The following is a 14720-nucleotide window of genomic DNA, read 5'->3' as shown; positions in this document are numbered from 1 at the left end:
CTCTTCCAGGCTGCCTGCAAGAAAGGCCAGTTTCCACCCACTGCCTCCTGGTTTTGTCCTTCCAGGTACAGAATCTGAGAGGTACTGGGGAAGACAGGAGGCAACGAGGCTAGTCTCTCACTCCTCTCTCTTCCCTACCTGTGTTTCTTTGACGGGTTCACATTCTTCTTCTTGCATCAGATAGTAAATGCAGTCGAGGAACTGGTGAGGAAAATGGGAAGTTTTTGTGTGTGTGTGTTAGATGGGAAGAGGAAAATTAGCAAGTGTTCTTTAAGAAAAGCAGACAGAGTTACATTCATGAGGCAGCCGGTTGCCGGGCTAGTATGACTCCTGAAGGAACAACTTGGATTGCCTTTTTTTTTTAATCAGTTTTTATCTAGACCAAATCTCTTTTATTTCAGTGATGTCGAGCAGCTCATGTTACCTTCATCCAAAGAGAAAGATGTATGGGAGCTTCAAACTCAGGACAATTCTCAATGTCCTTAGCGTTGACTCATATTAAAAATGTAAGAGAACACTAGAATAATAGTGATGTGTGTGTGTGTGTGTGTGTGTGTCTGTGTGTGTTTGTGGTTTCCTTTCCTGGAAAGGGTCATCCTTTACAAATATAACCTAGATTAATCCAACGTAATGATAGTCTGAAGAGGTTGAATAAATCAGCCCAGATACACAGGTGATTTAGCCAAGGCTACATGGTAAGTCTAGAGGCAAAGCCAAATAGAGGTAGAGTCCCTAATTCATAGCTAACCTGCACTGCCATAGTCTATCGGAAGTGAGGTAGAGATTATTATATGATTTTATTATTCCGGGACAGGTAAACTTGGCTGAGGACACACAGCTTGGAACCCTAGCCCATAGATAAATAGACAACTTTATATAGTATAATTTGAGTAAGCCAAAAAGTTCCACTTACATATATTAAAGACCTCCACTTTAAAGTAATTTGAGGGGGACAGAGAGGCAAAGTGAGCAGCATTTCTTCAGAAATCACGTTGTCTGGAAATAGCTCAGTAGGGCACATGGCTCTCCGTTAGCCAATTGCTGTCCTGGGCCTGGAGGGCCATAGAGCTGGACAGAGGCCTTGTTTTGTTTGGTTCGGTTTGTGCTTGTGGTATTCAGGCTAGTAGGTCTGATGCCTGGTAAAGTGCTAAAGCAATCATGGGTGCAAGGTACACAGTGTGGAATGTATCAAACGGTCATTTTCCTAAGGGAGACATTTTCCCCCTTCTAGGAATTTGCTGAGGGTTGGGCTGAGTTGAAGTGTTTCCCTCCTGCCTGTTCTCTGACTTCCAATGCGCGCTTTGTTTTAGGCTGGATAGCTAAACATCATCAATTAGATTGCAGACAGTCCCTGTGCTTGCTAAGAACAGTGGAAGTTTTTAGGACTACTGTGTCTTAGATATTCATTGTCTAAGCCCCCAAGTGTAGAGCATTCAAAGCTATTCCTTCCAGCTCTGAAATTTCTTTGGGTGGAAGCTGTCGACTTTCCTGAGAGGAAAAAGAAAGCCATTTCATCAGGGCACTGACCTCATTCCTGTAAGCTTTACTGGCTTAGCCCTGGGAGTGACACCTGTCCCAGTCTTCGGCTTTAGCAAGTGATTGATTTGAAGGAATGGTATTGGTCATTTAACCCACAAACTGATTCTGAAATAAGACTCATTTGTAATAAATACATCTCACATTTGAGGACTGAATTCTTCAACACACATTCTAAGTTTTCTCAGTTAGAAAAAATACAGTACTTTGTAAAGTATAAAATCCATAACTCTATATAACCCAAACAATAGGTTGAAAACTGGGTTTGTTGTAAGTAACGTATTAATAACACCTGGTGTAATACCTGTTAACATGCTCGGTGCCTGAAGCAAATTGGCAAGCGCTTCATCTCCTTTTGCCAATAACTTGTCAGAAACTGACTTAGAGTTCCTTCCAAACTCTCAGAAGAACATCCAAGGCAAGGCAGCTTATGTAGCTCTCGAACTTCACCAGGGCGAGGGCTGGGCCCCGGCCAACTAGAGAAGCCACAGTTGAATCAGAGGAGGAACTCCGAAGAGCTGGGCAGGGGCCTCCTGATGGCGAGATGCTGAATGGGATAAGAATGTGATGAATTAATTGATTTGTATCTTACACAAGAGCTGCAGTGAGGATGGTGAAATTCACTTCCTTCCATAGGTCCTGCCCCTTTCTTTGTAAGTCAGTGAGCAGCGTTGCCAGAGCTGCCTCAAATGCCACCTCCATCCCCTGACAATCAAAGAGGAATCTTTCTATGCAGGCGGAGTTCTAATGACGAACTCAGCCTTCGTTAAAATCAAGACCGCTTACTACGTGTATGTGATGTGTTATAAGCACTTTCAGATGCACGATTTTAAACATTCCGGCCATCCTGTGAGGTCAGTACCATTATTATCCCCGTTTCATGGACAGAACAGTAGTTTAGAGAACTTCAGTAATTTACACGAGGCAATCTGGTGTGGAAAGTTTGAGAGAGGACACTGCAACCAGGCCACCCGGGTCCGGATCTTGGCCTTGCCACTTATGAGCTATGTGACCTTGAGAAAAGGTCTTAACTTCTTTGTGTTTCAATGTCCTTATCTGTAGAATAAGGATAATAGTGTTGTGGATGTCACAGGGTTGTAATGAGGGTTAAATCGGTTGATATATACACAGCTCCGAGAACCTGGCCTGGCATATGGTAAGGACTAGCTACTCATTTGTGGTGGTGATTTGTTTTTACTCTGTGAGAGATTTGAACCCAGTTTAGTTTGATGCTAGGGTCAGAGTTCTTTGTCATCTGTTCTTAAGAAGCCAGTGGAATAAATATCTTCTTTCTCCTACATTTACAAAGAGATGATAATCTTGCTTTAGAAGAGTTATCATGCCTGCAGAGGTATCATAGAGATTAGTTTTTATCTGCAGAGCACTTTTTAATTGGAGGATAATTGCTCCACTGGACTAGTGTGGTAGTAGGAATTCATATCAAAATTAGACTTTGTGACCGAAAGTATAAACAAATGCATTTTTGCTAAGACTAGCCATATATTTAGAGGCATATAGCAGTCTGAAATAATTCTATTCCTTTGTCAACACACAGACGGAGGATTGTTGAGCCTTTTGCTAAATTTGGCTCTGCTGCACTTCCGTCTTTAGAACTAGGCAATTGCTTCATCATGCCCACATTGTGCTACCCTGATATTTTGGTACCTACTGCACTGCCGCACATTCCTGGGACGCCAGCTGTACCATCTATATAATAATCTGAGAACTTGGCCATTCACCATCCAAAGTTTTCATACAAACCAATGAAGGCGGCGTGCACTTCAGATGAGACAAACACCAGACCTGTAATATAGGTGGACAGATAACTAGATCTTGCTTTTCTGATAAAAAAGGAATCTTGTCTGTTGTTTTAGAACTACTTTATATGGACAGTGAGTGCAGCATGATTTCTTCCAACTGGAGATTTAATGAAGACCTGGATCAAACGTTACATACTTTGTTACATCTTTTTGAAAATGAGTTGGAGTGAGGGGATGTTATGTTTAAAAAGAAGAGGCAGGCTGGGAAGGGTGGCTCACACCTGTAATCCCAGCACTTTGGGAGGCCGAGGTGGGCGGATCATGAGGTCAAGAGTTCGAGACCAGCCTAACCAACATGGTGAAACCCCGTCTCTACTAAAAATACAAAAATTAGCTGGGTGTATTGGCGCACGCCTGTAATCCCAGCTACTCGGAAGGCTGAGGCAGGAGAATTGCTTGAACCCAGGAGGGGGAGGTTGCAGTGAGCCGAGATCGTGCCACTGCACTTCAACCTGGCAACAGAGCGAGCAAGATTCTGTCTCAAAAAAAAAAAAAAAAAAGAAGAAGAAGCAACAATTGTCTTGGCAAACCATGACTAGTTTAGACTGCAACCTCAATGAAGATCAAAACTAGGCTGGTCTTGTTTTGTTTCAGGCACTCTCTGTATGTATTTGTTGAATGAATGAATGAAAATAATAGTTATGATTATAGATATTATCTAAGTATGAAGAACATGCCTCTGGATAAGTAAAGACACATAAAATAGTAGGAGGGTTAAAGAACATCAGTGGGTACCAACTGTTTGTCATGAGAGGGGGATATCTCTGAAAAATTTCTGTATTAATTGGAAAAGAAGCTTATGGTGAACTTTTTTTTTTTTTTGAGATGGAGTTTTGCTCTTGTTGCCCAGGCTGGAGTGCAATGGCGCGATCTCAGCTCATCGCAATCTCCGCCTCCCGGGTTCAAGTGATTCTCCTTCCTCAGCCTCCCGAGTAGCTGGGATTACAGGCATGCGCCACTACCCCGGCTAATTTTGTATTTTTAGTAGAGACGGGGTTTCTCCATGTTGGTCAGGCTGGTCTTGAACTCCTGACCTCAGGTGATCTGTCTGCCTCGGCCTCCCAAAGTGCTGGGATTACAGCGTGAGCCACCGCACCCAGCCATGGTGAACTCTTTTTAAATGACACATAAAATTTCCTGATTTGTCTTTTAAAAGTTACATCTAGATTTTCATGTATCATTTTTCTCATAAGGATAGCTAATTAATATATAGATTTTATGTACAGATTTTCATATTTCATGTATATAACATGAATTAAACTGTTATTTGTATGAAGTGCCAAGCTCCTTTTGGGTAGTACCTACCACCCTGTACATACCTCATGCCAAATGAGTTTTTAAGATATTGACATGTGCCAAATTCACCATTTACATTCTTGAAAGTACTTCCTTTGTTCCATACAGATCTAACTAAATATTACAGGTATTTGACCTTTTATTTTTTGAAAAAATGTTTGATGTTCTGACTATTTGCAACAAAAGAGCTCTGTTCTCAAATGCCCTGTACGGAGAGAATTTCTCCGTTCTTTTGAGAGGGATAAAAACCCTCTCTTAAGTCTGTGAGACTAAAGATAAAGGGCATCCCAGCACCATGTATCTGAGGGATAATGACTGTCCATATCAGAGAGCTGGGCGGTGATGGGTGTGTTGGAAGCACCGGCTGGACCAATGGACTTGGAGCTAGAACTTGGTTTTGTTCTCGGCGTTGCCGCAGGGTGGCTGTCTTGCCTTATGCAGGTTTGAGTCTCTTCTGTAAGGATCTGGTAGCTATTCTAAAGCCAACCCATCTGTGCTATGGGATTTGATGCCACATGACTCCAGCTACCTTAGTAGTCCTTTCCCAGGCATTGGTCAGAGACATGATCCAAAGGCTGTCTGTAGAAGATTGTTCTCTCCTGAGTGTTCTGATGCAGCCAGCACAAGGGTTTCCTAAGGAAAGGAACCTGGTCCTGCTTCAGTCGTTTTCATATCCCCTAGGGGCTGCTGAATAAAGTACTAGTCCCCAAGCTTTCTGTCATATCTTCTCTGCACACTTCTGGAGTAGAGTGGGTGAGGGCAAGGCCAAGAGGTCAGTGCTGCAGCATGGGAAGACAGGAGGCCCTGGGCCCTATTCTCTCTGGGGAGCTTTACATCACCCATTGCTCTCTCCATCTCCCCAGGGCCCGGATGGCTCCATTCTAGAGCTTCTCCTCCAACCCCTTCCTACCTTCCATCCCAAACACTTTCCTCTCTCCTTCTTGGTCTCTCTCTCTCTCTCTCTCTTTCTCTGCCCTTTCTTCCTTCCCTCCTTCCCTCCTTCCCTCCCTTCCTCTCTTTCTCCATCCCTCCTTCCCTCCCTCCCTCCCTTCCTCTCTTTCTCCATCCCTCCTTCCCTCCCTCCCTCCCTTCCTCTCTTTCTCCATCCCTCCTTCCCTCCTTCCCTCCCTCCCTTCCTCTCTTTCTCCATCCCTCCTTCCCTCCTTCCCTCCCTCCCTCCCTCCCTTCCTCTCTTTCTCCATCCCTCCTTCCCTCCTTCCCTCCCTCCCTCCCTTCCTCTCTTTCTCCATCCCTCCTTCCCTCCTTCCCTCCTCCCTCCCCTCATGTTTTTCTTTCTTCTTTCTTTTTCTTTTCTTTCTTTTTTTTTGATATAGGGTCTTGCTCTGTTACCCAGGCTGAAGTGCCACCCCTGTGATGCCTAGTGGTACAAACACTACTCACTGCAGTCTCGACCTCCTGGGCTCAAGCAATCTTCCTGCCTCAGTAGCTGGGACTGCAGGTCCATGCTACCACTCCCAGATAGTTTTAAAATTTTTTTGTATAGATAGTGTCTCACTATGTTGCCCAGGCTGGTCTCGAACTCTTTGCCTCAAGTGATCCTCCCATCTTGGCGTCCTGAAGTGCTAGGATTACAGGTATGAGCCACTGTGCCCAGCCTCTCTGCTCTTTCCCTTCCTTCTCCTCTTAGTTAAAATTGTAGCTGTGGTCAGAGCTGGCTCCATCTCCTCATAGAAAGCAGGGAGCAAGGCTACAAAAGAAATGGTAAAATTTTAATGAATTTTAAATGAATAAATCCCTAATTTCCTATGGAATGACAAACTAAATGATGGTTTGTAGTTGGAAAATTAAGCAATAAAGTACTTTTTTATTTTTTGAGAGAGAATCTCGCTCTGTCACCCAGGCTGGAGTGCAATGGCACACTCTCGGCTCACTGCAACCTCCGCCTCCCGGGTTCAAGCGATTCTCCTGGCTCAGCCTCCCAAGTAGCTGGGATTACAGACACCCACCACCAAGCCTGGCTAATTTTTGTATTTTAGTAGAGACAGGGTTTCACTATGTTGGCCAGGCTGTTCTCGAACTCCTGACCTCAAGTGATCCGCCTGCCTTGGCCTCCAAAAGTGCTGGGATTACAGACGTGAGCCACTGTGCCTGGCCTATTTTTTTTTTTTTAATAAGTCTATAATAGGTATACACAAGGCCTGACTATTCCAGATAATGTCAGCTGTGTAGTTTTCTTATTAGCAGACTTGGGATCTGTATTTATAGACAATTGAAGTTTTAAAGATGTAAAGAATTTATTTATTCATTCATTCATTCTTTTGAGAGGGAGTCTCACTCTGTCGCCCAGGCTGGAGTGCAGTGGCACAATCTTGGCTCATTGCAACCTCTACCTCCCAGGTTCAGTGATTCTCCTGCCTCAGCCTCCCAAATAGCTGGGTTTACAGGTGCCTGCAACCACGCCCTGCTGATTTTTGTATTTGTAGTAGAGACGGGGTTTCACCGTGTTGGCCAGGCTGGTCTTGAACTCCTGACCTCAGGTGATCCAGCCACCTCAGCCTCCCAAAGTTCTGGGATTATAGGTATGAGCCACTGCGGCTCATACATAAAGCATTATATACAGTTGTCATTATATACTGTAATGTACCTTCATTCCTTTTGTCTCAACAATATGGATTTTAGAAATAATTACCAAATATAAACACTACTAAAATGTGTAGATTTGGTGGTGCAGTACATCAAGGAGCACAAATTTTACAAATTTCTTTTTAACCATGTCTGCATTGTATTTTCAGAATACAGATGATTCATTTTAATCCTGGTGTCTTTAAATGATTAAGGATTTTCATACATTAGGTATTTCCCACAGGGAAATTCTAAGGTAATTTGGGTACGATTCGTTTAGAGTTTTTCATTATTTATAACAATTTAGTAACCATTAGACTTTCCTTCTTGCATGTGAATACATACATATATTTTTACATCGAGTGTTTCCATCGAATTTTAGCTGCTTCTATTTTCTTTTTAGCCATCACTTGGAATGGTATTTTCCTATAAGCAGGGAATAAAGAAACTACTTCTTTCTCTCAGGTATATTAACAGGGACAGTGGGGCCTAATTTCTGATGTCCCCTCAGTTAGCCTTTGTCACAGACACTCCTGTGTTTCGGCGCCAGGAGGAAAGAGATCATTGCAAACTACAGTCATGGAATTTGGTTCATTTAACTGAAAACTTTTTATTTTACTTTACCCATCTTAAGTCCTCCTGATAGCCCTGTAAAGTAATAAATTGTCCAAACCCCTTCAGGAAACTATTCTTAATTCCGTCATCATTTATAGTTCACTATCTGTCCAATAAACCAGAATTTAGCCTTAAAGCCATCACTCTCTTAATCTATATTATGGTCTTGTCTTTATATATGAGTTGATTTGTTTTTCAAATTAGTGGATGGCTTTAGGTACCATTTTGTTATTCTGCTTGTTTGTGTCTTCTGAAGACAGTCACAGCATCATAGAAAACTACAGATGGGAGGGGTCTATGGGATCATCAGAAGCAATGCTTTTAAAAAAATTTTAACTGCAAACTCCCCATTGGAAGTGAATTTTTGTTTGTTTGTTTGTTTTGTGATGAAGTTTCACTCTTGTTGCCCAGGCTGGAGTGCAATGGCACAATCTCAGCTCACTGCAACCTCCACCTCCTGGGTTCAAGCAGTTCCCCTGCCTCAGCCTCCCGAGTAGCTGGGATTACAGGCATGTAATTACACCTGGCTAATTTTTTTGGTATTTAGTAGAGATCGGCTTTCACCATGTTGACCAGGCTGGTCTTGAACTCCTGACCTCAGGTGATCCACCTACGTCGGCCTCCCAAGGTGCTGGGATTGCAGGCGTGAGCCACGGTGCCCAGCCTGAAGTGAAATCTTATAAGACCCTCAGTATTGGTCCGGGGAGGGTAGACTTCCTCATACCTCCCAGGAGGCCCGAGGGCTCCATTGCCTCTAATTTCCTCTAGATGAGAGAACTGAGACCTCTAGAGATAAAATTAGCTGCCCAACATTTTGGCGAGGGAGGAAGAGTCCATTTTTGTTGCTTAGAAGCTTCGAAATTAGCAGAGGTCAGTGTATGTGGAGATTGCTGGTAATAAGTCTGGAAACAGAGCAGAAGGTTGCAGGTTGGAACCTGGCTTCCCTGGAAGCCAACACTCAGGTGGAGCTGTGCGTGCAGGATGTTTACTGGAAATCCACACCCGTAGAAACCAGGAGGATGCAGGATTGTACCAAGGAAAATGTCAAACTGCCAAACAGGCTAACAAAGCCTTGGCCAGCCCCACAGGGAAGCGCTGGAGCATAAATGGCCCATCCTTGTGTCCTGCGTTGGACTTGCTGGCTGGGCCTTTATACCCTCACTGCCATCAGTCTTTGGATGTGAACCACCTTGGGAAGGCCAGGCCCTTGGCCTTCTGCAGCATTCTGTGGCTTTCTCCAGTGGAAGCAAATCCTGAAGGAGCTGTCAGCTGGAAGCCACTTGCCCACAGCTGGGGCAACAAGTCCTCCCTTGAAGCAAGATCTAGAAGGCACATCTCCATGTCCCCTCCACATGGCCCCAGGATTGCTGGTGAACACGAGAGACAGTGGAGAGGGGAGTCCTGGGAGGCAGTCTTCCCAGCCAGGCCACCCCAAACTTCTGGTTAGGGATTCCCAGCCTCACAGCACTACGTATGCTGCTTGCCAACAGATGTTTTGAGAACAACCTTTGGTCCTTGCGATGGCCTTCTCCTGTGTTTCAAGATGGATTCCTGTTGGCATCTTTCATTTCCACCTCTGTTTCACCAAGTTTAGTGACCATTTTCATACACTGGGGCTTAATGTGGTGCAGTGGAAAGTGTAGCAGATTGAATGTGGAAGATCGGGTTCCAGATCTCGTTCAGGAAGTTAGTAGCTGTGTGACCAAGAGCAAGTCGTTCAGCTTTTCTGAGCCATGATTCCTCAGGTGTACACACCAAGTGATGAAACACTTTAAAAACTATGAAAACAGTATTTGAAATGCCCCTCAAGTGCTGGTGTTTCCCCAAGGATGTTCTAGACCCTTCACCATTCCATTCATTCATTCATCTATTCGATGATTAGTGTGATCCCTAACTTTTTTATTGTTGTTGTTGAGACGGAGTCTCTCTCTGTTGCCCAGGCTGGAGTGCAGTGGCACGATCTCGGCTCACTGCCAGCTCCGCCTCCTGGGTTCACGCCATTCTCCTGCCTCAGCTTCCCAAGTAGCTGGGACTACAGGCGCCCGCCACCACGCCTGGCTAATTTTTTGTATTTTTAGTAGAGACGGGGTTTCACCATGTTAGCCAGGATGGTCTCGATCTCCTTACCTCGTGATCCGCCCACCTCAGCCTCCCCAAGTGCTGTGTGATCCCTAACTTTGAATCTACAGTTCCTCTTTTTTTTTTAAGCCAAGTAGATGGGTGATTTTGTTTTCTGCTAATTATTTTGGTATCTTTCATTCCACCTCTGTTTCACCAAGTTTAGTGACCGTTTTCATACATTGGGGCTAATTGTGGTGGTCGTTCTCCAGAAGAGTGAGTGTAAGTTCGCTCTTACTTTGAGCAGCTTATATCTGTTTAGGTGATTTCTTTGTCACCATTAATGGAAGGGTGACACCTTTCTGAGTCCCAAATGTATCAATTTATCAAAAACCACATCTGCACTGCTGCACCTTGTACTGAGTTCACCTCAGTCTGGTACTTTCTTTGCCTTTTGTCTTATCTCCTTGTTAGATTAGCTCCTTATAACTTTTTCTCTTCATTTTCCACTAAGTCATAACTCTCTAGACTAAATCCTAATAAAGAAACATTTAAAGTGTTTCTTTACTGTGAAGTGTATCATGCATGAAAATAGTGTGTGAAATGGAGGTAGATGTTCAGTTTAAACACCAATAGTAGAGCAAACGTCTACGTACCAAATCCTCAGGTTAAGAAATCCTCTTGTGATATATTTATGCACATGGAGTAGCTACTTTTTCCAGAATTTGGGGACATGTAATGATGACTGAGAGATCATCTAGTCTACATAAAACAGCTCATCATCCGAGAATGAGAAAGAGAGAAACCAGCCAATAAAGAAGGGCAGTGTGTAGAGGTACTTACAATGAGAAATACAAACAAGATGGGATTGGAGCCATTCCCTATGCCTGGGAGAGTTAGAAAAGTTTCTAAGAGGATGAGACTTTTGAAATGGGTTTTAAGAGATGGTTTGCCTGAGGAAGATGAATGTTCCAGGTAAAGGGAACAGCATAGCACGTGTAGTGATTCTTCTCCCTCCTCATTCCCCTCTCACCATTCTGACCATTCACCTTCAGTTTCGTTTCCACTCTCCTATCCTCCATAAATGTTGGCGTTCCCATAGGTGTTCCATTAGGATCTCTTCTCACATCATTCAATTTTCATCCATTCACTTGCTCAATAGCAATGAAGCAATGGGTCTCCAGAAACTCCCGCCTGCAGAACTATCTGTGGAGCTTGGTAAAATGCAGATGGTCCCACCAGCTCAATCAGAATCTTTGGGGTTGGGTCCAGGTATCTCTAGTGCAGATGACTGGGACTCCACATGGAGAAATGCAGGTGAACAGAGTCCTCATAAAGAGAGGGAGGGTTGGAGAGACCACTCAGGAATCAGTCACAGGCGACCTTGTGCTTCCTGCCAGCATGACTGCCCCTCCCAGCCTGCCTCACCTGTGCCTTTCTCTCTTCTGCTTTCCTGCCTTCAGCTCCTCTGTTGCTTCTTCTTCCTTAAACATCTTCACCAGTTCCTGTGCTATTACAGAGCCCCATCTGTGGGTCTCATGTCTCTGCTCCATGCCACGCCCTCCCTTGGGCATCATCTGGGCTTTGGCTGGGTCTGTGGAGGGTCCTGGGCTGCAGTGCCACAAACAGTGGAGTGGAGCATGTGAAATTGACAGTCACATTGAAAGCTCCTGCCTCGCCTCTCTACCTTCTTCTCTTTTGGGGGTTTCTTTCCTGAGGCAGGGAAAAAGAAACAAGAACCCAGACCAAACTGAGGAAAACATGATCAGAGATGAGATGGGGTCAGAGGCAAAGGGCTGTTTGTCGGGTTTGCACTTTCATTACTGAGAGCATTGGAATAGTTTTAAGGTGTGCAAACTGTGAGACTAGACAATTTCACTTAGGAAATGAAACACGTGCACGCAGATGTTATTCTCATGGGGATATATATCCGCATCTGTTTGTCTACAAGTGTTCCCTTGCAGAGTCACAGACATATACAAAACCTGGCTTCCATCAGCTTTGTCTGCACATACGTGGCTAAATGTGTACAGGGATGTACAATTAAATATTTTAAACATTTGATTTTGACAGTATATTTTGCAGCTGCTGTGCCAAGAACCCTAAGCTACTGTGGGTTAATGGGAGTTATAGCAAGTATTTCTTTCTCGGCTGTCTCTTTTAGCAGAGCTTCTCTCTCTCTCTCTCTCTCTCTCTTCCCCTCTCTCCCTGTTTCACCCCTCCCTGCCTGCCTGCCTCTGCCCCTCCCTCCCTCCCTCCCTCTCTCTCTCTGAGATAGCAGACACCAGAGTGAAACTGGTGCAGCTTCCTCTGAGAAGTGTGCTTGCATGTGCGGACTGGCAGGATTCTGTAAGCTCCTCTCCCATGCATGCACTGTTCTTGGAGGGAAATGCAATGTTGGAGCAGGGGCTGAGCTGCACTGGGAAGGTGGCTGGGAGCTCAGTGAGGCCAGGATCATGGTTTAGCCAAAGGCTGGAATCACAAGAATGTTTCACCAGGGTCTGCTCTGAGAGTTCTCAGACCCCTATGGATTTTAGAATTTTCCAGCCTTTCCTCCTTCACCTTCGCACAATTTCACTTTCTCCTGAGATGGCCCCAGATCTGCAAGAGACATTTGAGAGAAGCTATTTATTAGCAGACGTGAAGAAATGGATTCTGCACTTGATTATTTAGCCATGACTTATCAATGATGATGGATTGGAAAGCAGTGTAAGTAACGCAGTTATATATGTTGCTGGAGTTAGGTGGTCTGTTTTCTTGCTATTTTTTTTTTTACTTTAACTTTTTCAGTTTCCTTTTGAGCAAAGTAAAAATAAAATGTATAAAGCATTTCAAAGAAGTTAGGAGGGTCCAGATTGTGCAAGCTTTCTTCTTGTTCAGTGGACTTGCAGGATACCTAGTTCTATCAGAAGAGACCCACAAACTACCGACATAGAAGCTACAAACATCCTCCGGAGGATGGGAATAAAATGGGTAATAAATGAAGAAGGTTTCTGAACTGACAGTCATTGCTATAATTAGGCGTATTCAGAGTTGCTAAAATATTTGACGTTGGCTCATATTAGAATCAAAGACAGAACTGAAATGTATTCTCTTTACAGGATCATAAAAATGAAGTTAGCCTGTGGCTTTCAGAGCAGGTTCTTTCTGGCTGCGTAAATGTGAGGGTTTTTGTTTGTTTGGTTGGTTGGTTGGTTTTGTTTTTTAACTAATGTCAAATGTTGACTATGTTTCCTGTCCATTTCAACTTTTCTTGAGGTTGGACATCTCCCCATTCTAGAGTACAATGTCTGGTCACTCTTGGGTTGAGGCCACTGTCTAGTGGAAAGCTAGTCATTGCTAGTTTATACCAGTCAGAGACTTTTCCATGTTTCTGTGTTAGGGCTTGGTTTAAGCACTTCAATTCCTAGGTATTCAGGGAGGAAAAACAAGTCACTTGAAGACCAAAATCAGTTTATTTCACAAGAGAAAGGAACAGTTATTTAAAAGATGAGAAATTGAAATTTAAAAATATGATCTGCCTTTTCTTCGAAATCTGAAGTGAGGTTAATTTTGTATAGGAAGAGTAACATAAACTGTCTTGATTAAAAAGCAGTATTTTAAAGGAGGCTTTTAAGATCATAAATCACTTAGGTAAGGTCATCAAAAGAGATGGCTGATTTTTTTGTGGTCATTTGCAACTTAAAAAAAAAAGTCCATGCAGTAATGTTAATGCAGCTATTTCTGACTTCTTAAAACTTGCATAGATTTGGAAGTGGGATTTCTAACAATAAGAGTCATGAGTTTTTCCGAGCTATCATTGCCTTTCTCTCTCTATCACATTCATACCCCAGGCAGAGCTACTGCCCCTCCCACCTGTCCACCCTGCCTGTCTCCCAGCCCCCATCCTTCTCTCTGAGTCTTGGAACATCATGAAAGACTCTTCTACAGATTTCCTTTCAAAATGCCCTGCCCAGCCTTGGACAGAGGGAGTACTGTAAAGCAACATGCAGGGCTGCCAATTTTGGAAATGAATGAGCTCAGTTGATTCCTGAATATTAAATCAGTTCTGTGAGCAGTAGAATGAGATCATATCTTACAAACCTGACCCAAAGTGTTCCTAACTTTATTAATTGGGGTTTAACATCATCAAGGGCTGTAGCACTGGGCACCCGAGGGGATCAGCCTAAAGCCAAATGAAATCCCCAAACTCCACTCGGATTCCTGCTGGCCAAATGCACCTAGGGCCACGCCTTTTAAAATATGTCCTTTGTTATCAAGGGAAATCTGAGACAGAAAACACATGTTGGCAGCACCACGTGAGCACCTCTCTGCACATAAAGTGGTTGTATCACAAGGGGAAAAGCTTTCGATCTTGTGCCGTTTTGTTTTGTTTTCTTGTTTACGTGGACTCTGTTAGACTCCTGCATCTGGAAGAGGCTTGAAGCAGAGTGGAAAACCTAGAGCAAAAATCATGCCGGGGAAAGGAAAATCATTAAAAAACAATGACTAAAAAAGGAAGAATTTTCTTACCCAAATTCCAGTTCTCATCCTTGTTTTGGGTTTCCTGTTAAAGCAGATACCAGTTATAGCCTTTCTGGGTTAGGGGAGACAGACAGTCTTTCATCATGCCCCTGGATTTTGAGCAAAGGAGAAAGCTTGCTCCAGAAATAGAAAAGAAAAAGCAAAAAGAAACCATCTTTCGAGTTTCTGCTCACTAACAGAGGAAGCAACCCCACCCTCCTACACCCTCTCCTCCACCCCCCAGCCTGTGCCTCTCACAGCTCCAACCCGCACCCCCACACCCCCACCCCGCCGCCCCCTCTAGAATCT

The 14720-nt window shown here is 43.9% G+C and overlaps 1 protein-coding gene across 3 annotated transcripts in view; it reads left to right on the top strand.

Annotated features, from left to right (window-relative positions):
• KIF26B (kinesin family member 26B) overlaps positions 1-14720 on the top strand; it is a 566488-nt gene that overhangs the window by 345683 nt on the left and 206085 nt on the right. The window contains exon 1 of one of the 3 annotated variants that reach the window (XM_063666595.1): positions 12212-12617. The exons of the other annotated variants lie outside the window; for them this stretch is intronic. Within the exon in view, the coding sequence (XP_063522665.1) occupies positions 12595-12617 (23 nt within the window). The 5' untranslated portion in view covers positions 12212-12594. Of the gene's footprint in view, positions 1-12211; positions 12618-14720 lie in introns of those variants that run through there. 3 annotated transcript variants of the gene reach the window in all.

Source organism: Pongo pygmaeus, chromosome 1 (assembly GCF_028885625.2).
Source record: "Pongo pygmaeus isolate AG05252 chromosome 1, NHGRI_mPonPyg2-v2.0_pri, whole genome shotgun sequence".
Taxonomy (NCBI): domain Eukaryota; kingdom Metazoa; phylum Chordata; class Mammalia; order Primates; family Hominidae; genus Pongo; species Pongo pygmaeus.
The sequence above is the reverse complement of the archived record's forward strand: the minus strand, read 5'-3'. Positions and strand labels throughout refer to the sequence as shown.